General features: G+C 45.5%; 1 protein-coding gene across 1 annotated transcript in view; it reads right to left on the bottom strand.

Annotated features, from left to right (window-relative positions):
* Positions 1-19,084, bottom strand: part of LOC109879506 (rho guanine nucleotide exchange factor 18) — a 111,580-nt gene extending 92,496 nt beyond the window's left edge. The window contains exons 1-7 of the mRNA XM_031838024.1: positions 14,875-19,084; positions 9,029-9,153; positions 8,147-8,670; positions 5,875-6,034; positions 5,507-5,624; positions 1,162-1,216; positions 381-425 (exon numbers count right to left, since the gene is read on the bottom strand). Of these exons, the coding sequence (XP_031693884.1) occupies positions 381-425; positions 1,162-1,216; positions 5,507-5,624; positions 5,875-6,034; positions 8,147-8,670; positions 9,029-9,153; positions 14,875-14,950 (1,103 nt within the window). The 5' untranslated portion in view covers positions 14,951-19,084. The remainder of the gene's footprint in view (positions 1-380; positions 426-1,161; positions 1,217-5,506; positions 5,625-5,874; positions 6,035-8,146; positions 8,671-9,028; positions 9,154-14,874) is intronic.
* Between the last annotated feature and the right edge of the window lie 2,025 nt (positions 19,085-21,109).

Raw genomic sequence — 21,109 nt, 5'->3', positions numbered from 1 at the left:
CTGTCGCTGTGCAGAACCAAGGCTGTCGCTGTGCAGAACCAAGGCTGTCGCTGTGCAGAACCAAGGCTGTCGCTGTACAGAACCACGGCTGTCGCTGTACAGAACCAAGGCTGTCGCTGTGCAGAACCAAGACTGTCTCTGTGCAGAACCAAGACTGTCTCTGTGCAGAACCAGATGCTGTCACCCACCCAGAGTAACCTAGCATAAGCGCATGCTAATTCCACACCATTGAGTCAGCCTTATCACACATACGCAAACAAACACTGCAAAGGCCAGTGGTTTCCCCATGCTTCTATCCAGCCCTGCTCTGCTAGGCTATAGGATTCGATGGGATGGGGGTGCATCAGGGCCAAGCAGGCCTCCTTGGCCTGTTTACTTACCCGTGGTACTGCTTGAGCTCTTGCAGAACTTTTTGTATCATCAGCCTAAGACAAACAACACACTGAGACTGACAATGGGTCTGGGCCTGGGGGTAGCGAGCGCTGAGTGTCAGACTGAATGGATGTGTGATTTAGAGACACACACACACACACATACATACACACACACACACACACACACGCACATCTGCACGCATGCCTTCCCTCACACACACAGAGCATACACAAACACACACACACAAACATACACACACAGACGCAAAGGGGCCATCTAAGGAGCTGGGAGAGAGAGGACTGGAGGAGGAACAGTCTGAAGACATACGACATGGAGCAGAGATGTCAAAACGGGAACAGGGAAAGCCCTGTAGACTCTGTGGGAGTTGGCTGCACTGAAGAAGAGGAGGGGTGGAATGCAGTACACAAACATACCTTTCAAAAAGGGATTTGTATGTAAGTTAATCCAGCAACGTTTCATGTAAATTACTCTACCTAAAAATAAGTACACAATGTCAATGCCGAAGGAAACAAAAGTTTACAGAGGTGTTGGTCTGAGCCAAGGAGAGAGAGAGAGAGAGAGAGAGAGAGAGAGAGAGATGGAGGGAAAGGGAGAGAGAGAGAGAGAGAGAGAGAGGGAGGGAAAGGGAGAGAGGGAGAGAGGGAGAGGGAGGGAGAGAGAGGGAGGGGGAGAGAGAGAGAGAGAGAGAGAGAGAAAGAGAGAAAAAATAAGTTGCAACCTTCCAGGACACACTGTAAACATACATTTGACTGTTAACTAACTTACATATGAGTCTGTCCTTCTGCAGTGTGCAAGTTGGGTTCCTCTGGGTCCAGCTCCTCTGCAATACAACAGTAGCACTAAAACAATGGCAAACCATGTTATGGGCGATTCCATGTCAGCGTGGCCCAAAAACATTTGGGGTATCTCAGATTGGTCTGGAAATTCTCACATTAAAAATGTATTGGGGGGGAAGGATGTTTGACATGCTTTTTAAATTTCTGTCATGAACCATTTTTTGTGAAAATCATGATGAACGTGGCCATTTTAGGCTCTTTTTAGACCTATACAACGCCCGCGGTAAGACTCTATGACCTGTGAACCCTACATGATACAGACGACATCTTGGTGTCCTACTACTGTAAAACTCTATGATGTGTGGACTGTACATGATACAGACGACATCTTGGTGTCCTACTACTGTAAAACTCTATGATGTGTGGACCCTACATGATACAGACGACATCTTGGTGTCCTTCTACTGTAAAACTCTATGATGTGTGGACCGTACATGATAGAGACGACATCTTGGTGTCCTTCTACTGTAAAACTCTATGATGTGTGGACCGTACATGATAGAGACGACATCTTGGTGTCCTTCTACTGTAAAACTCTATGATGTGTGGACCGTACATGATAGAGACGACATCTTGGTGTCCTACTACTGTAAAACTCTATGATGTGTGGACCCTACATGATACAGACGACATCTTGGTGTCCTTCTACTGTAAAACTCTATGATGTGTGGACCCTTCATGATACAGACGACATCTTGGTGTCCTTCTACTGTAAATCAAATCAAATGACATTTTTATTGTCACATCCACATGGTTAGCAGATGTTAATGCGAGTGTAGCGAAATGCTTGTGCTTCTAGTTCCGACAATGCAGTAATAACCAACGAGTAATCTAACCTAACAATTCCACAACAACTATCTTATACACACAAGTGTAAAGGGATGAAGAATATGTCCATAAAGATATATGAATGTGTGATGGTACAGAACGGCATAGGCAAGATACAGTAGATGGTATAGAGTACAGTATATACATATGAGATGAGTAATGTAGGGTATGTAAACATTATATTAAGTGGCATTGTTTAAAGTGGCTAGTGATACATTTTTTACATCAATTTTCCATTATTAAAGTGGCTGGAGTCAGTATGTTGGCAGCAGCCACTCAATGTTAGTGGTGGCTGTTTAACAGTCTGATAGCCTTGAGATAGAAGCTGTTTTTCAGTCTCTCGGTCCCTGCTTTGATGCACCTGTACTGACCTCGCCTTCTGGATGATAGCAGGGTGAACAGGCAGTGGCTCGGGTGGTTGTTGTCCTTGATGATCTTTATGGCCTTCCTGTGACATCATGTGGTGTAGGTGTCCTGGAGGGCAGGTAGTTTGCCCCCGGTGATGCGTTGTGCAGACCTCACTACCCTCTGGAGAGCCTTACGGTTGTGGGCGGAGCAGTTTCCGTACCAGACAGTGAAAAAGTTTGCATCTGTAAAAGTTTGTGAGTGCTTTTGGTGACAAGCCGAATTTCTTCAGCCTCCTGAGGTTGAAGAGGCGCTGCTGCGCCTTCTTCACGACGCTGTCTGTGTGGGTGGACCAATTCAGTTTGTCCGTGATGTGTACGCCGAGGAACTTAAAACGTACTACCCTCTCCACTAGAGTCCCGCCGATGTGGATAGGGGGGTGCTCCCTCTGCTGTTTCCTGAAGTCCACAATCATCTCCTTTGTTTTGTTGATGTTGAGTGTGAGGTTATTTTCCTGACACCACACTCCGAGGGCCCTCAACTCCTCCCTGTAGGCCGTCTCGTCGTTGTTGGTAATCAAGCCTACCACTGTAGTGTCGTCTGCAAACTTGATGATTGATTTGGAGGCGTGCATGGCCACGCAGTCGTGGGTGAACAGGGAGTACAGGAGAGGGCTCAGAACGCACCCTTGTGGGGCCCCAGTGTTGAGGATCAGCGGGGTGGAGATGTTGTTACCTACCCTCACCACCTGGGGGCGGCCCATCAGGAAGTCCAGTATCCAGTTGCACAGGGCGGAGTCGAGACCCAGGGTCTCGGGGCTTGATGTCGAGTTTGGAGGGTACTATGTTGTTAAATGCTGAGCTGTAGTCGATGAACAGCATTCTCACATAGGTATTCCTCTTGTCCAGCAGTTAGAGCAGTGTGCAGTGTGGTTGAGGACGTGGCTGGGGATGCCGTCTGGGCCTGCAGCCTTGCGAGGGTTAACATGTTTAAATGTTTTACTCACGTCGGCTGCAGTGAAGGAGAGTCCACAGGTTTTGGTAGCGGGCCATGTCAGTGGCACTGTATTGTTCTCAAAGCTGTATTGTTCTCAAAGCGAGCAAAGAAGTTGTTTAGTCTGTCTGGGAGCAAGACATCCTGGTCCGCGACGAGGCTGTTTTTCTTTTTGTAATCCGTGATTGACTGTAGACCCTGCCACATACCTCTTGTGTCTGAGCCGTTGAATTGTGACTCTACTTTGTCTCTATACTGACGCTTAGCTTGTTTGATTGCCTTGTGGAGGGAATAGCTACACTGTTTGTATTCGGTCATGTTTCCGATCACCTTGCCCTGGTTAAAAGCAGTGGTTCGCGCTTTCAGTTTCGCGCGAATGCTGCCATCAATCCACGGTTTCTGGTTTGGGAATGTTTTAATAGTTGCTGTGGGTACAACATCGCCGATGCACTTGATGAACTCGCTCACCGAATCAGAGTATTCGTCAATGTTGCGGGAACATATCCCAGTCCACGTGATCGAAGCAATCTTGAAGCGTGGAATCAGATTGGTCGGACCAGCATTGAACAGACCTGAGCGCAGGGCCACCCTGTTTTAGTCTCTGTCTATAGGCTGGAAGCAACCAAATGGAGTCGTGGTCAGCTTTTCCAAAAGGAGGGCGGGGGAAGGGCCATATATGAAGTTAGAATAACAATGATCCAGGGTTTTACCCGCCCTGGTAGCACAATCGATATGCTGATAGAATTTAGGGAATCTTGTTTTCAGAATAGCTTTGTTAAAATCCCCAGCAACATTGAATGCAGCCTAAGGATGTGTTTTCTGTTTACATAGAGTCAAATAAAGTTTGTTCAGGGCCGTCAATGTGTCTGCTTGGGGTGGAATATATGCGGCTGTGATTATAATCAGAGAATTCTCTTGGTAGATAATGCGGTCGACATTTGATTGTGAGGAATTCTAAGTCAGGTGAACAGAACAAAAAGACTTGAGTTCCTATATGTTGTTATGATCACACCACGTCTCGTTAATCATAAGGCATACCACCCCCCCGACCCTCTTCTTACCAGAAAGATGCTTGTTTCTGTCGGCGCGATGCGTGAAGAAACCAGCTGGCTGTACCGATTCCGAAAAACTCTATGATGTGTGAAACGTACATGATACAGACAACATATGGGGCGGCAGGGTAGCCTAGTGGTTAGAGCATTGGACTAGTAACCGAAAGGTTGCAAGTTCAAATCCCCACTGTTCCTAGGCCGTCATTGAAAATAAGAATTTGTTCTTAACTGACTTGCCTAGTAAAATAAAGGTAAAAAAAAAAAATATTGGTGTTTTTATACTCCTGATATAGTGTGCTCTAAACCAATATTGCTACATTCTGAAATACAATTTTCCACATGAAATTTATTCAACATTAAATCTCAAAAGTACCCTTTTATATGGTAGTGTTCACTATAAGGAGTATAATGACTCTAACATGTTGCTCCGTATGGTAGTGTACACTATAAGGAGTATAATGACTCTAACATGTTGCTCCGTATGGTAGTGTTCACTATAAGGAGTATAATGACTCTAACATGTTGCTCCGTATGGTAGTGTACACTATAAGGAGTATAATGACTCTAACATGTTGTTCCGTATGGTAGTGTACACTATAAGGAGTATAATGACTCTAACATGTTGCTCCGTATGGTAGTGTACACTATAAGGAGTATAATGACTCTAACATGTTGTTCCGTATGGTAGTGTACACTATAAGGAGTATAATGACTCTAACATGTTGTCTGTATCATTTGGTTTGTGATAGAAATAGAAATCCTTCCTCCCAATAACGTTTCTATCTGAGAACAATCTGACATACCAAAAATATTGTTGGGTCATGCTGGCATGGAATCACCCTTTATGTAAAAGATGAAGAGTAAAATAATGAATTTCTTTATGGTGGGGGGGTGGGAGGTTGGGGGGGGGTGATGGACTGAGCTTTGGCCTCCCACAGTCTCATTGTGTTGTGTTCAGTTCATACATTCTGACAGCAGGATGTTGGTCTGTGGCCCTCTGAGGGTACAGGGGAGAGGGTGGGGGGGGGTCAACGGCAGCTTACTCTACACACTGACCTCCTGCTGCCCTCTTCGATGTCTCCACTACGTGAGACACGTGTGCGACGTGAATGTGCTCATCTGTGGCCAGAATCTCTGTTCTGGAGTATGTCCTTCCGGACCGACTGCACTCCTCCTACAATGATGTCAGACATAATGTATTTATTTACATGTTACTTACCTTTATTTTACCAAGTTGGTTGATTGAAAACATATTACTTTGTTTCTTTTGGTGAGTTTTTTTTTGTAGAGAAGAGTGAAATCACAGTACTTAGTGCATACTATACTAGTTATCTTCTTATTTTTTTTAAACATATGTTTATGCCTTCCAAGCTGAGTGCAGTGTTCAACACACGCCAGGTATGGCCGTGGTGTGGCATCAATACCGTTTCTGTCTCCTTGGCTTCAGATCTGGAGAGGTCTGTCCCATCTGACTCCTCCACTTCCTGCTCAGGGCATCCTGGGTATATAAAAGCCTGTAGGTGGGAGGAGCGGAGGAGAGCGTCATCCCTCTCTCCATCGCTGTCTATGGCATCCAGGCTCAGCCTATAGAGAGAGATGATTCAACTCCATTTTAGCGGGCACCATTAGCTTTTCTCCAAAGTGACTTATAGTAGTGCGTGCATACATTTATTTTTTGCATTGGTGACCCCAGCGGGAATGGAAACCCGCGACGCAGGTGTCGCTAGCGCCATGCTCTATCAACTGAGCCACAGAGGATCATATGTAGGAGCTGTTCATGCTAGCAGCAATATAAAGACATGGACTTGGTTGTTATTGCAACTTTGCATGATGTATCAAGACTGATCTATTGTTATACTTATTATTATTTAAGGGTGGCTTTTGGTGCCTAAAATAAAACGGCAAGTGGAAATGACATTTATTAAGTGTCTTATGTCTTATGAGAACGTGAAAATTATGTCCTCCAGAGCAGATGACTCATTCTATAACGCAATGGCTATTTCAATGTACAGCAGTGGGCTAAATCAGGGTCACACAGAGTGTTTCTGGGTAGTTTTAAACAAATCTACTTAGAAACAAAAGTATACACTTCACACACATGGTTATGGGCTTTAAAAAAAGAAGACACCTGTATCACGTCCGCAGGGTAGCCTAGTGGTTAGAACGTTGGACTAGTAACCGGAAAGTTGTGAGTTCAAACCCCCGAGCTACATATGGTGGGAAAGGGCTACATGTCAAATAAATGTATTTTGCCACATGAGCCAAATACAACAGACCTTACAGTGAAATGCTCACTTGTACAAGCACTTATCCAACAATGCAGCATTTAAGAACAATAAGAAAAGAAAAAAGAATAAGAAATAGAAGTAACAAATAATTCAAGTGTAGCAGTAAAATAACAATAGCGAGGTTATATACAGAGTCAATGTGCGCTGGCACCGGTTAGTCAAGGTAATTGAGGTAATATGTACATGTAGGTAGAGTTATTAAAGTGACTATGCATAGATAATAAACAGAGAGTAGCAGCAGCGTAAAAGGGGGGGGGGGGGGCAATGCAAATAGTCAGGAGTCTTATGGCTTGGGGGTAGAAGCTGTTTTAGAAGCTTCTTGGACCTAGGTGGGAAAGTTGAAGAGCGGAAGAAATTTGAAAGAGGAAATGTATGCTGTTGTGGTGTTTGGGTGTTTCATTAATCGTTTATCTTATCGTGGCCTTGTCTACACTGCAATTCTTAACCCAAGCTGTTATGTGTTGAAGTTGCAGACTAAACCACAAGAGAACTTTCTGAACTAATTTAAGGACACAGAGAACTAGAAGCAGAAGTTCTCTGGCCTCCGAGATGGAACCACTCATGTTACTGGGGATAATTCTAGTCTAAGCCAAAGGGCTTATTTGTTGTCAAGAAAGTGAAATGTTAAAGTAAGAAACCAAACTACAGAGATCACCTGAAAACATGCCTTTTGCACAGTTACATAAAAATATAATTATTATTCTATATATATTTTTGCTGAAGTCATTTACTTATATTGTCATTACAGAAGTATACATTAAAGGTGCTTCATCTAGAATTTCTTAGAATTGGAAGCAAGGTGAATTGCAACAGCAGGAGGCTGCAGGCAAAACAAATGTACCCCTCCCCCACAAGCCCTTTCACAGTGACACGGTGCAGACACAAGCCCTTTCACAGTGACACGGTGCAGACACTCGCCTGAGCCTTTAACTTTCGGTTTTAGTCCACCGGCTGGTGGACAGCCAATCAGACACTGGCGGGGAAGTAACAATGTGAAACACTATCATTCCACTATTAATGCAGATATGTTATGGACATTTTTTTTAAAAATTACATATGTAGCACCTTTGTTACATTTTTGGGGGGGATAAATGTAAGGAATTTACAGCAATTAGCATAAGATTTTTTTCGACAGTTATATCATTGATTAACATAATCAGACTAATAGACAGGTTGTTACCATACCATTCACACAGACTGATCTAACATGTGTGTTTTGTCCTATATTTATATTGTATTTATATATATTTTTTTTTCATCCCAGGCCCCCGTCCCCGCAGGAGGCCTTTTGCCTTTTGGTAGGCCGTCATTGTACATAACAATTTGTTCTTAACTGACTTGCCAGGTTAAATAAAAGGTTAAATAAATAAATAAAAATAGTGAGTTGAGTGGAGAGAGAGGGCCTTACCTCCTCCCCAAGTCGATGGGAGACATGGGCATGCCCAAGCTATGTCTGCGTGATGTAGACATGGACCTGATCAGGATAGGGAAGCTCTCTCTGTCAGAATCCATCATGTCTCCTTGTCCTCCTGGTCCATTCAGATTCACCATAGTGCTCACCACACCCACAGGGTCCACCGACTCACTGTTATAGCCATCCATGGCACTGCCTGACTGCAACAGGTTAGGGTTGAACTGGGTGACCACAATAGTGTGATGGGGTATGGATTTGTTTTCAGTCTCTTGATAGGGATATGGATAGGGATGTGGATTGGGATGGAGCTGGGAGCTGTGTTGGGGACTGTCTCTATATCTACTGGGAAAGCCCAGGGTAGAAGGGCTGGTTTCTGGGGCAGCCGATACAGAGTGTGCCCCTTGATGGTCTTTGTAATAGTTTGAGTCTATGAAGGAGCAGCTTAAACCCAGAAGATCCTCCACACTGCTGTCTACATCCTCATCCAGGCTTGGGTTCTCATAGTCACTTTCATCATCCTGGGGGGAGGGAGGGAGGGAGGGCGGGAGATGGGGGAAAGGGAGAGGGCAAGGGAGGGATGGAGAGGGGAGAGAGGGGGTGAGGGAGGGGGAGAGAGGGAGGTAGGTAGAGGGAGGGAGAGGGAGGGAGGGAGAGGGGGAGGGAGGGAAGGAGAGGGGAGAGAGGGGGTGAGGGAGGGAAGTAGGTAGAGGGGGGGAGGTAGGGAGGGAAGGAAGGAGAGGGGGAGGGAGCGAGAGGGGGAGGAAAGAGTGTGGAGGGAGAGAGAGAGGAGTTAGGGCTTGTTGTTTTGACACGTTCAGATGTGGATGCACTGAGTGTGAAAGCAAGACAGAGAATAGAAGAAGAAAGCCTTTCTACCTTTTCCTCAGTGTTGAAGAAGACGTCCTTAGCGACGGAGGCTGGGGACAGGGACGAGGACAAGGAGGATGCCTCTGAGGCACTCACACAGGGCTGCAGGGTAGAACATGGCTTACCTTCTGATCCTGCCACAGGAACAAAACACATCTGTCGTGTCAGATAGCAATCAAGCAATCAATCAATCAATCAATCAATCATAGCCATGATGACTTAACCCCCGATAACAAGCTAGCTGTTCTGTGCTACAGGTATATGCCCTGACAGCATGAGGATAGCCTTGCTATTAATGAATGGAGGACGGAGGAACTGTTTGAAACACCGTGAGGATAGCCTTGCTATTAACGAATGGAGGACGGAGGAACTGTTTGAAACACTGTGAGGATAGCCTTGCTTATATTTTTCATACAATTGTATCTATTGGTCTGTAATATTTCAGATCAAACATACAACTTTTTGTGTTTCTGTAATTCAAAATGACCAAAGCTACTGTGTACTCAGTAACTATCAGCCAATTATGTCTTATTAGTCTACTAAGTTATTAGTTTGATCTCTGAGCTGTTCATGTTCAGTCTCACAGAGATGCCTATCTGTAGAAAGGCTGCCGGGATCACTGGACGGTTGACACATTCAGACACAGCCAGCCCCAGTCTGAGGAGAGGCTCTGTGGTTAAACTGAACTGGGGATAAGTCCCATAGTGTTGAGCCCAGGAAAGACGAAAACCAGACCACACAAACCCCAGCCACACTGGAGACTGGAAACAACCCACTCCACACGTCCTGCCTAGTGATGCTATAAACCAGGGCTCTGCTCTCTGCTCCTCTCTACTCCCCAACGGCATGGCCAACAAATGATCGTTGTGATTGCTGAGTGCAACGTGGATGTATTTTCTAACGTAAATCACTCTCTCAGGCCAGAGGAATGACAATGTCCCGGGCGGGCGACAGAGAGACAGACAGAGAGACAGACAGCGAGAGAGACAGAGAGAGAGACAGACAGACAGTGAGACAGAGAGACAGAAAGAGCGGGAGTGAAAGAGAGAGAGACAGAAACAGAGAGAGAATTGATAGGCCACAAACGAGCCAAAGCATTCATAAACATTGATGAGAGAGAGAGAGAGAGAGAGAGAGAGAGAGAGAGAGAGAGAGAGAGAGAGAGAGAGAGAGAGAGAGAGAGAGAGAAAAAATAAGTGTTTGCTTCATCCAGATCCAACTGGCTAAGTGTAAACCTGCCTGGGTTTGGGCTTTAGTTTGAGGCTTGTAGCACCAGCAGCCATAGCCTTTTATGGTTGGCCTCTCATATCTTTAATGCATCTAGGGAGATTAAACAAAGGGCCTCCCAGGCTCTTGGAGTGCTTTGGCTCAATCACCGCCAGCCAGGTCTGTCTGTCCTGTATTCCCCCCCCCCCCCCCGTGTCGACACAGTACACAGACCTCTACAGGGCGAGTGAGAGCTGTTGACCAACTAGCAATACGTTTAACTACAGTTGTAATAGTTGAGTATGAAGCACTGCGTTGTGGTGTTGTAAGGATTACAGAGACTATTCAAAGCCTGTTTGTTTCTGTACACTGATTTGTTCTCCTCTACTTTGACCTGATCCTTTAATAATGGCATTTTAATAGTTCTATTTCTTAACCATTGAGTTGGGTGGTAGCTAACCTGGAGGTTAACAGCATTGGGCCAGTAACCGGAAAGTTGCTGGTTCAAATCCCCAAGCTAACTAGGTGAGAGAAAAAAATATCCATTGATGTGAAACAACGTAGACTTTCCTCAGCCTCTTCATATATTGATAGGGCCACAAATGAGCCAATGCATTCAGAAACACTGATGCCAATGCTGTGTCTCTGTCTGTTGAGTCCAGACAGAGACTGTATAAACAAGGAAACGGTGGCTAACAGTGTTAACTACACCCCAAAGATGGTTGCTCATTTCTACACAGTCATCATAGTCAATTTTATCACCAATGACCTGACAAAAAAGATATGAAGAAACAGATTCAATCAGGGTTGGTATGGCAGTTGACTTGCCTATTTGAGCTAAAATGATCCATGATCATTGTTTATGACGACCTTATTACCACCACACCAGGAGTCACGAGTCATGACCTCAGTCAAACGCCATGTGACAGTTGAGTCACGGTAACTAGGCTTCTCCAAACCTGCATTCGGGTGCCGCTGATGGTCATTAATGGCCTGGTACTCAGGGCTCTACTGTCCCTCCATCAGGTCACACTAATGGCCTGGTACTCAGGGCGCTATTGTCCCTCCATCAGGTCACTAATGGCCTGGTACTCAGGGCTCTACTGTCCCTCCATCAGGTCACTAATAGTCTGGTACTCAGGGCTCTATTGTCCCTCCATCAGGTCACACTAATGGTCTGGTACTCAGGGCTCTATTGTCCCTCCATCAGGTCACACTAATGGTCTGGTACTCAGGGCTCTATTGTCCCTCCATCAGGTCACACTAATGGTCTGGTACTCAGGGCTCTATTGTCCCTCCATCAGGTCACTAATGGTCTGGTACTCAGGGCTCTTATTGTCCCTCCATCAGGTCACTAATGGTCTAGTACTCAGGGCTCTACTGTCCCTCCACCAGGTCACTAATAGTCTGGTACTCAGGGCTCTATTGTCCCTCCATCAGGTTACAAATGGCCTGGTACTCAGGGCTCTACTGTCCCTCCATCAGGTCACTAATAGTCTGGTACTCAGGGCTCTATTGTCCCTCCATCAGGTCACACTAATGGTCTGGTACTCAGGGCTCTATTGTCCCTCCATCAGGTCACACTAATGGTCTGGTACTCAGGGCTCTATTGTCCCTCCATCAGGTCACTAATGGTCTGGTACTCAGGGCTCTATTGTCCCTCTAACCACTCTGACATCAATGCAAATGCATAGAAAATCAAATCAAACCCTTCCTAAGAGCCCCGGCCTTCAGAGTTTGAGCGGAATAGGATCAGCTGATGTGCAGTGAGAGGCAGCTCCTCATTGCTGGTTGACGCATGGAATTAAATAACTGTTGCTATAAACCCATGTTGTGTAACATTTCGATAGGTTAGGCTATGCTATGCAATTGCGTGAGAAAACAGAGTTCTGATGGCCTCTATTAAAAAGAGGAGGATCCCATCAGCATTCTATAGGCTAGGCCTATCATATTTATTTCTGAACTATTCTAATAAGAAGCACATTGCTTCGCTTTACAACCGGAGTAGCCTACCTGGCTGGCATGAAAATGAACCGCAGGAAAAGCGTCCCCCATTCGATATTCAAGTGCTTACAGGTGACATATTTTTTCCCTCGTCCCTCTTCTCTTCCGACAGGTGCATGATGATCTATATCAAATCTAATTTCACACATATTTAGTATTTGTAAATGTTTTATTGAGAATAGTCTGATGGGTGAGAATATCATCACTTGTGAATGATGCCCGGTTTGTGCAAACTAGGGCAAGGAAAGGTGCTTGCATTTTTTCTAATCATAGTCGCATGTATCATGTAGCCTAGCTAACCTATTGGTCTGAATGTTTTGACAAGGTTTGTATAACAACTAAAGTAGCTTATAGGCCTAGGACCCCTGGAAGAGGGTTGGAGAGCCCATCACCTACAGAACATAGTGAAACACATGAACAATGCTACTTAATATGTTTACATACCCTACATTATTTATCATATGTATACGTATATACTGTACTCTATCATCTACTGCATCTTTATGTAATACATGTATCACTAGCCACTTTAAACTATGCCACTTTGTTTACATACTCATATGTATGTACTGTACTCGATACCATCTACTGCATCTTGCCTATACCGCTCTGTACCATCACTCATTCATATATCTTTATGTACATATTCTTTATCCCTTTACACTTGTGTGTATAAGGTAGTAGTTTTGGAATTGTTAGCTAGATTACTCGTTGGTTATTACTGCATTGTCGGAACTAGAAGCACAAGCATTTCGCTACACTCGCATTAACATCTGCTAACCATGTGTATGTGACAAATAAAATTTGATTTGAACTGTTTAACCCTCTGCCTCAGAAATAGTTTGGGGAAAACATCCTTTCTATTTTATTCCGCTATGGTCAATTGTATTTTCTTACTATAAAATAATGTAAAATAATGCCACGGGAATTATAAGCGAGTCTGTCTGCTAAATGAACTAGTGTAGCCCACAGCCATTTGGCATCTTTAAAGATATGTGACAGATGTATTGTTTAGGTGAAAGACGAAAAAATACACTGAATAAAAATATAAACACAACATTTAAAGTGTTGTTCCCATGTTTCATGAGCTGAAATAAAAGATACCAGCATGTTGTGCTGGGGACAATAAAAGGCCACCAATGTGCAGTTTTGTCACACAACACAATGCCACAGATGTCTCAAGTTTTGAGGGAGCCAGCAATTGGCATGGTGACTGCAGGAATGTCCACCAGGGGCTACACAAGCGGCATAGAGGTCTAAGGTACTGCATCGCAGTGCTAGCTGAGCCACTAGAGGTCCTGGTTTGAGTCCAGGCTCTGTCACAGCCGGCCGTGACCGGGAGACCCATGGGGCAGCGCACAATTGGCCCAGCGTCATCCGGGTTAAGGGAGGGTTTGGCCCATTGCGCTCTAGCGACTCCTGTGGCGGGCCGGGCACAATACACACTGACACGGTCGCCAGGTGTACTGTGTTTCCTCCGACACATTGGTGCGGCTGGCTTCCGGGTTAAGTGGGCTTCGTCTCAAGAAGCAGTGCGGCTTGGCTGGGTTGTGTTTCGGAGGACGCATGGCTCCCGACATTCGCCTCTCCCGAGTCCGTACGGGAGTTGCAGCGATGAGATAAGACTGTAACAACCAATTGGAAACCACGCAATTGGGGAGAAAAACAGGTAAATGTAAAAAAATAAATAAAAAAACGAATAAATATTAATAATAATAATAAAAGGAATCTCCACCAGAGCTGTAGCCAGATCATTTTATTTCTCCATTTCTCTACCATACCATTTTAGAACATCCAACTGGCCTCACAACCGCAGACCACATGTATGGTGTCAACGTTGTGAACAGAGTGCCCCATGGTGGCGGTGGGGTTATGGTATGGGCAGGCATAAGCTACGGACAACGAGCACAATTGGATTTTATCGATGTCAATTTCAATGCACAGAAATAACGTGATGAGATCCTGTGACAATATTTTTTCTAAGGTTTCTGTGGCCAACAGATTCCCAGTCATGTGAAATCCATAGATTAGGGCCTAATGCATTGATTTCAATTGACTGATTTCCTTTATATGAAGTGTAACTCAGTCAAAAATCTTTGAAATTGTTTCATGTTGTGTTTATATTTTTGTTGAGTATACATGTGATATGAAATCTGTGGGCATGACACACATCAACACCTGTCATCTCACATCCCTTAGAGACAGAAAGGCACTATGATCATCCATTTAGTACAGTGTGAAAGCACTGAGCCTTCCTCCACACAAAAGAAATACACAACCTCACTGGGTCAACAAAAAAAAAATCATTATACAACATCAATATAAAACACATGCTGATATATAATATAACTATTAGTTACGGATAATAACAAAAAAATATGATTTTTTTTTTTCTTCCAAAAGTGAGAATGATTTCATTGCATGTTTAGACAGAACCATTCAGGGACAATCATATTAAGAACCCCAGGATATATAATGCAACTGAAATTACAAGACACAAACCTCAAGATTCCATATCTGAAGAAACTGTACGACCATGATAACAAAAACCATTTTTAAAGTGTGATTAGCAGAAAGGCAGAGAAAGGAAGACAGAGAACCACATGCAGTAGCAAACAAACAAAAAAAGTGATGGTTGTAACTACCTCTCTTGAAGGACCAACGTTTCATCCAGAGTTTGGAGAAAGAAGGCCAGGAGTTGTTTAAGGGAGAATCTGCCATAGAGAAGGCTAGCTGGAGCTGGTCAGCTCGCCGTGCAACACCGAGACTTGGTCTGAGCGAGTGAGCGAGTGAAAGAGTCCGAGAGAAAACGAGAGGAGGGGGGGACGAACGAGTATCCCAGGCAGAGTCTGATCAGGGAGCTGCTGGGGATTACCTAACCACAGATAATGTGCATTCCAAATGGCACCCTATTCTGTATATAGTGCACTATTTTTAACCAGGGCGCTATGCTCAAAAGCAGTGCACTACATAGGGAATAGGATGCCATTTGGAATGTACACATTAAAACCCAGGGGCTCCTGAATAGGGGCTGGCTGGGAGAGAACAGACACAGTGAGGGGAAGTGATAGAGAGAGAGGGGATGAAAAGAGGCGACAGAGAGAGAGAAGACTTTGATGAAGAGGGGAAGGGAAAGGTGTGAGGGTGGAGTGGCTGAAGAGGGGTAGGAAAGAGTTTAACGGTGAAGAAGTCTGGGAAAATGAAGGGATGAGAAGGGAGAGAGAGAGTGGTAAAAAAAAGGACAGAGGGCAGCAGCAAGCCGAGCATTAGGAGGGTTAGCCGAGCGTTAGGAGGGTTAGCCGAGCGTTAGGAGGGTTAGCCGAGCGTTAGGAGGGTTAGCCGAGCGTTAGGAGGGTTAGCCGAACGTTAGGAGGGTTAGCCGAGCGTTAGGAGGGTTAGCCGAGCGTTAGGAGGGTTAGCCGAGCGTTAGGAGGGTTAGCCGAACGTTAGGAGGGTTAGCCGAACGTTAGGAGGGTTAGCCGAGGGTTAGCCGAGCGTTAGGAGGGTTAGCCGAACGTTAGGAGGGTTAGCCGAGCGTTAGGTGGGTTAGCCGAGCGTTAGAAGGGTTAGCTGAGCGTTAGGAGGGTTAGCCGAACGTTAGGAGGGTTAGCCGAGCGTTAGGTGGGTTAGCCGAGCGTTAGAAGGGTTAGCCGAGCGTTAGGAGGGTTAGCCGAGCGTTAGGAGGGTTAGCCGAACATTAGGTGGGTTAGCCGAGCGTTAGGTGGGTTAGCCGAGCGTTAGGAGGGTTAGCCGAGCGTTAGGAGGGTTAGCCGAGCGTTAAGAGGGTTAGCCAAGCGTTAAGAGGGTTAGCCGAGCGTTAGGTGGGTTAGCCGAGCGTTAGGAGGGTTAGCTGAGCGTTAGGAGGGTTAGTCGAGCGTTAAGAGGGTTAGCCGAGCGTTAGGTGGGTTAGCCGAGCGTTAGGAGGGTTAGCCGAACGTTAGGAGGGTTAGCCGAACGTTAGGAGGGTTAGCCGAGGGTTAGCCGAGCGTTAGGAGGGTTAGCCGAACGTTAGGAGGGTTAGCCAAGCATTAGGAGGGTTAGTTGAGCATAAGGAGGGCTAGCTGAGCATTAGGAGGGTTAGCCGAACATTAGGAGGGTTAGAGAGTGGTAAAAAAAAGGACAGAGGGCAGCAGCAAGCCGAGCATTAGGAGGGTTAGCCGAGCGTTAGGAGGGTTAGCCGAGCGTTAGGAGGGTTAGCCGAGCGTTAGGAGGGTTAGCCGAGCGTTAGGAGGGTTAGCCGAACGTTAGGAGGGTTAGCCGAGCGTTAGGAGGGTTAGCCGAGCGTTAGGAGGGTTAGCCGAGCGTTAGGAGGGTTAGCCGAACGTTAGGAGGGTTAGCCGAACGTTAGGAGGGTTAGCCGAGGGTTAGCCGAGCGTTAGGAGGGTTAGCCGAACGTTAGGAGGGTTAGCCGAGCGTTAGGTGGGTTAGCCGAGCGTTAGAAGGGTTAGCTGAGCGTTAGGAGGGTTAGCCGAACGTTAGGAGGGTTAGCCGAGCGTTAGGTGGGTTAGCCGAGCGTTAGAAGGGTTAGCCGAGCGTTAGGAGGGTTAGCCGAGCGTTAGGAGGGTTAGCCGAACATTAGGTGGGTTAGCCGAGCGTTAGGTGGGTTAGCCGAGCGTTAGGAGGGTTAGCCGAGCGTTAGGAGGGTTAGCCGAGCGTTAAGAGGGTTAGCCAAGCGTTAAGAGGGTTAGCCGAGCGTTAGGTGGGTTAGCCGAGCGTTAGGAGGGTTAGCTGAGCGTTAGGAGGGTTAGTCGAGCGTTAAGAGGGTTAGCCGAGCGTTAGGTGGGTTAGCCGAGCGTTAGGAGGGTTAGCCGAACGTTAGGAGGGTTAGCCGAACGTTAGGAGGGTTAGCCGAGGGTTAGCCGAGCGTTAGGAGGGTTAGCCGAACGTTAGGAGGGTTAGCCAAGCATTAGGAGGGTTAGTTGAGCATAAGGAGGGCTAGCTGAGCATTAGGAGGGTTAGCCGAACATTAGGAGGGTTAGCTGAGCATTAGGAGGGTTAGCTTAGCATTAGGAGGGTTAGCCGAACATAAGGAGGGTTAGCTGAGCATTAGGAGGGTTAGCTGAGCATTAGGAGGGTTAGCTGAGCAGTAGGAGGATTAGCTGAGCGTTAGGAGGGTTAGCTGAGCATTAGGAGGGTTAGCTGAGCATTAGGAGGGTTAGCTGAGCATTAGGAGGGTTAACTTAGCTGAGCATTAGGAGGGTTAGCTGAGCTGAGCATTAGGAGGGTTAGCTGAGCATAAGGAGGGCTAGCTGAGCATTAGGAGGGTTAGCCGAACATTAGGAGGGTTAGCCAAGCATTAGGAGGGTTAGCTGAGCATTAGGAGGGTTAGCTGAGCATTAGGAGGGTTAGCCGAACATAAGGAGGGTTAGCTGAGCATTAGGAGGGTTAGCTGAGCATTAGGAGGGTTAGCTGAGCATTAGGAGGGTTAGCTGAGCATTAGGAGGGTTAGCTGAGCATTAGGATGGTTAGCTGAGCATTAGGAGGGTTAGCTGAGCATTAGGAGGGTTAGCTGAGCATTAGGAGGGCTAGCTGAGCATTAGGAGGGTTAGCTGAGCATTAGGAGGGTTAGCTGAGCATTAGGAGGGTTAGCTGAGCATTAGGAGGGTTAGCTGAGCATCAGGAGGGTTAATTTATCTGAGCATTAGGAGGGTTAGCTGAGCATTAGGAGGGTTAGCCGAACATAAGGAGGGTTAGCTGAGCGTTAGGAGGGTTAGCTGAGCATTAGGAGGGTTAGGTTAGCTGAGCGTTAGGAGGGTTAGCTGAGCATTAGGAGGGTTAGCTGAGCATTAGGAGGGTTAACTTAGCTGAGCATTAGGAGGGTTAGCTGAGCATTAGGAGGGTTAGCTGAGCATTAGGAGGGTTAACTTAGCTGAGCATTAGGAGGGTTAGCTGAGCATTAGGAGGGTTAGCTGAGCATTAGGAGGGTTAGCTGAGCATCAGGAGGGATAACTGAGTGTTAGGAGGGTTAACTGAGCATTAGGAGGGTTAGCTGAGTGTAGGAGGGTTAGCTGAGCGTTAGGAGGGTTAACTGAGCATTAGGAGGGTTAGCTGAGTGTAGGAGGGTTAGCTGAGTGTAGGAGGGTTAGCTGAGTGTAGGAGGGTTAGCTGAGCGTTAGGAGGGTTAACTGAGCATTAGGAGGGTTAGCTGAGTGTAGGAGGGTTAACTGAGCGTTAGGAGGGTTAACTGAGCATTAGGAGGGTTAGCTGAGTGTAGGAGGGTTAGCTGAGTGTAGGAGGGTTAGCTGAGCATTAGGAGGGTTAACTGAGCATTAGGAGGGTTAGCTGAGCATTAGGAGGGTTAGCTGAGTGTAGGAGGGTTAGCTGAGTGTAGGAGGGTTAACTGAGCATTAGGAGGGTTAACTGAGCATTAGGAGGGTTAGCTGAGTTTTAAGGAGGGTTAGCTGAGCGTTAGGAGGGTTAACTGAGCATTAGGAGGGTTAGCTGAGCGTTAGGAGGGTTAACTGAGCATTAGGAGGGTTAGCTGAGCGTTAGGAGGGTTAACTGAGCATTAGGAGGGTTAGCTGAGCGTTAGGAGGGTTAGCTGAGCGTTAGGAGGGTTAGCTGAGTGTTAGGAGGGTTAGCTGAGCGTTAGGAGGGTTAACTGAGTGTTAGGAGGGTTAGCTGAGCGTTAGGAGGGTTAACTGAGCATTAGGAGGGTTAGCTGAGTGTAGGAGGGTTAGCTGAGCATTAGAGATGTTCAGGACGACGAGGGCTTTGCAATCACAGTTGATCATGTGCTTGATTTAAAAAATTGTCATACCTCAACATATTGAATGTAATAAATCCATCAGACATTGCTCATGTCCAAGGAGGACTCTGCTAAAAATGTGTCTGTTATTACACAATGGACAGGAGTGATGTGATATGATGAAGTTAGAAATGAAAACATTTGTAAAAAAAAAAAAATGTACTCACCTTCAATATATATATGAAACCCTATCCAGACAGCATCCAGACGAAGAACCAAAAAGCAACTGGAAACCAGAGTATAGAGATGCCTTCAACCAAAAGGTTGTTGTGTTCTACCCATGTTCTCTTGACGAGTGTGTGCAGTTCGTCCTCTGACTCCGCACAGTAAAAAGACAATGAACAGGGAAGAGTACAAATCAACCAAACCACAGGTCACTCACAGCTTCCTCTTTTCAGCTTCTCTGTGCCATTTTATCTGAGGACAAAGTGGCACACTCATGTACAGCCACACAAGCCTTGCTCCAATATTACACAATCACTCACACATTTCATTCTTTTTTTCTTTCTTCAGTTCATACACACTTTCAAAAGATTTGAGTATAACTTTCATAATCATTTCTCACATGACTCTTTTAACAAGCTTCAATAGTTCATTCAAATTGAAACCTCTAAAGACAATCAGTCTGATAAGATTTCTCTACTTGTGTTTGTGTCGTCTACCCTGATGAGTAGATGATCCGTTTCTCTGTTTGTGTCATCATAACGCTGTGCTGATCTGGGAAACTGTTGAGCGGAACTTGTGCGCTCTGAAGTGGTTTCCGTGGTGAGATTAGACCTTTACATTGACACACTGTTTATTGTATTTAAGTGTGAAAATACAGAGCGTGTTGATGAAGAGATTGCAACAAGACAGTCGTTCTAAGTTCAGTGGCAATTCAGGAAGGGGCAACATATCTGAACTTTCAAATAGAAATATGTGTAGAATTTGCTTGAATTATATTTTGAGATATAGAATTAGGAATGCACCGTGTCAGTTCTATGCATTAGATTTTGGTCCACAAGATGTTCCAATTAACTAGTAGTGGAAAACTGCATTCACTCAGACATCATATATATATATATATATATCTACATTCACTCAGACATCATATATATATATCTACAGTCACTCAGACAGTATATATATACAGTGCCTTGCGAAAGTATTCGGCCCCCTTGAACTTTGCGACCTTTTGCCACATTTCAGGCTTCAAACATAAAGATATAAAACTGTATTTTTTTGTGAAGAATCAACAACAAGTGGGACACAATCATGAAGTGGAACGACATTTATTGGATATTTCAAACTTTTTTAACAAATCAAAAACTGAAAAATTGGGTGTGCAAAATTATTCAGCCCCTTTACTTTCAGTGCAGCAAACTCTCTCCAGAAGTTCAGTGAGGATCTCTGAATGATCCAATGTTGATCTAAATGACTAATGATGATAAATACAATCCACCTGTGTGTAATCAAGTCTCCGTATAAATGCACCTGCACTGTGATAGTCTCAGAGGTCCGTTAAAAGCCAAGAGAGCATCATGAAGAACAAGGAACACACCAGGCAGGTCCGAGATACCGTTGTGAAGAAGTTTAAAGCCGGATTTGGATACAAAAATATTTCCCAAGCTTTAAACATCCCAAGGAGCACTGTGCAAGCGATAATATTAAAATGGAAGGAGTATCAGACCACTGCAAATCTACCAAGACCTGGCCGTCCCTCTAAACTTTCAGCTCATACAAGGAGAAGACTGATCAGAGATGCAGCCAAGAGGCCCATGATCACTCTGGATGAACTGCAGAGATCTACAGCTGAGGTGGGAGACTCTGTCCATAGGACAACAATCAGTCGTATATTGCACAAATCTGGCCTTTATGGAAGAGTGGCATGAAGAAAGCAATTTCTTAAAGATATCCATAAAAAGTGTTGTTTAAAGTTTGCCACAAGCCACCTGGGAGACACACCAAACATGTGGAAGAAGGTGCTCTGGTCAGATGAAACCAAAATTGAACTTTTTGGCAACAATGCAAAACGTTATGTTTGGCATAAAAGCAACACAGCTTATCACCTTGAACACACTATCCCCACTGTCAAACATGGTGGTGGCAGCATCATGGTTTGGGCCTGCTTTTCTTCAGCAGGGACAGGGAAG

Source organism: Oncorhynchus kisutch, linkage group LG13 (assembly GCF_002021735.2).
Source record: "Oncorhynchus kisutch isolate 150728-3 linkage group LG13, Okis_V2, whole genome shotgun sequence".
NCBI lineage: Eukaryota > Metazoa > Chordata > Actinopteri > Salmoniformes > Salmonidae > Oncorhynchus > Oncorhynchus kisutch.
The sequence above is the reverse complement of the archived record's forward strand: the minus strand, read 5'-3'. Positions and strand labels throughout refer to the sequence as shown.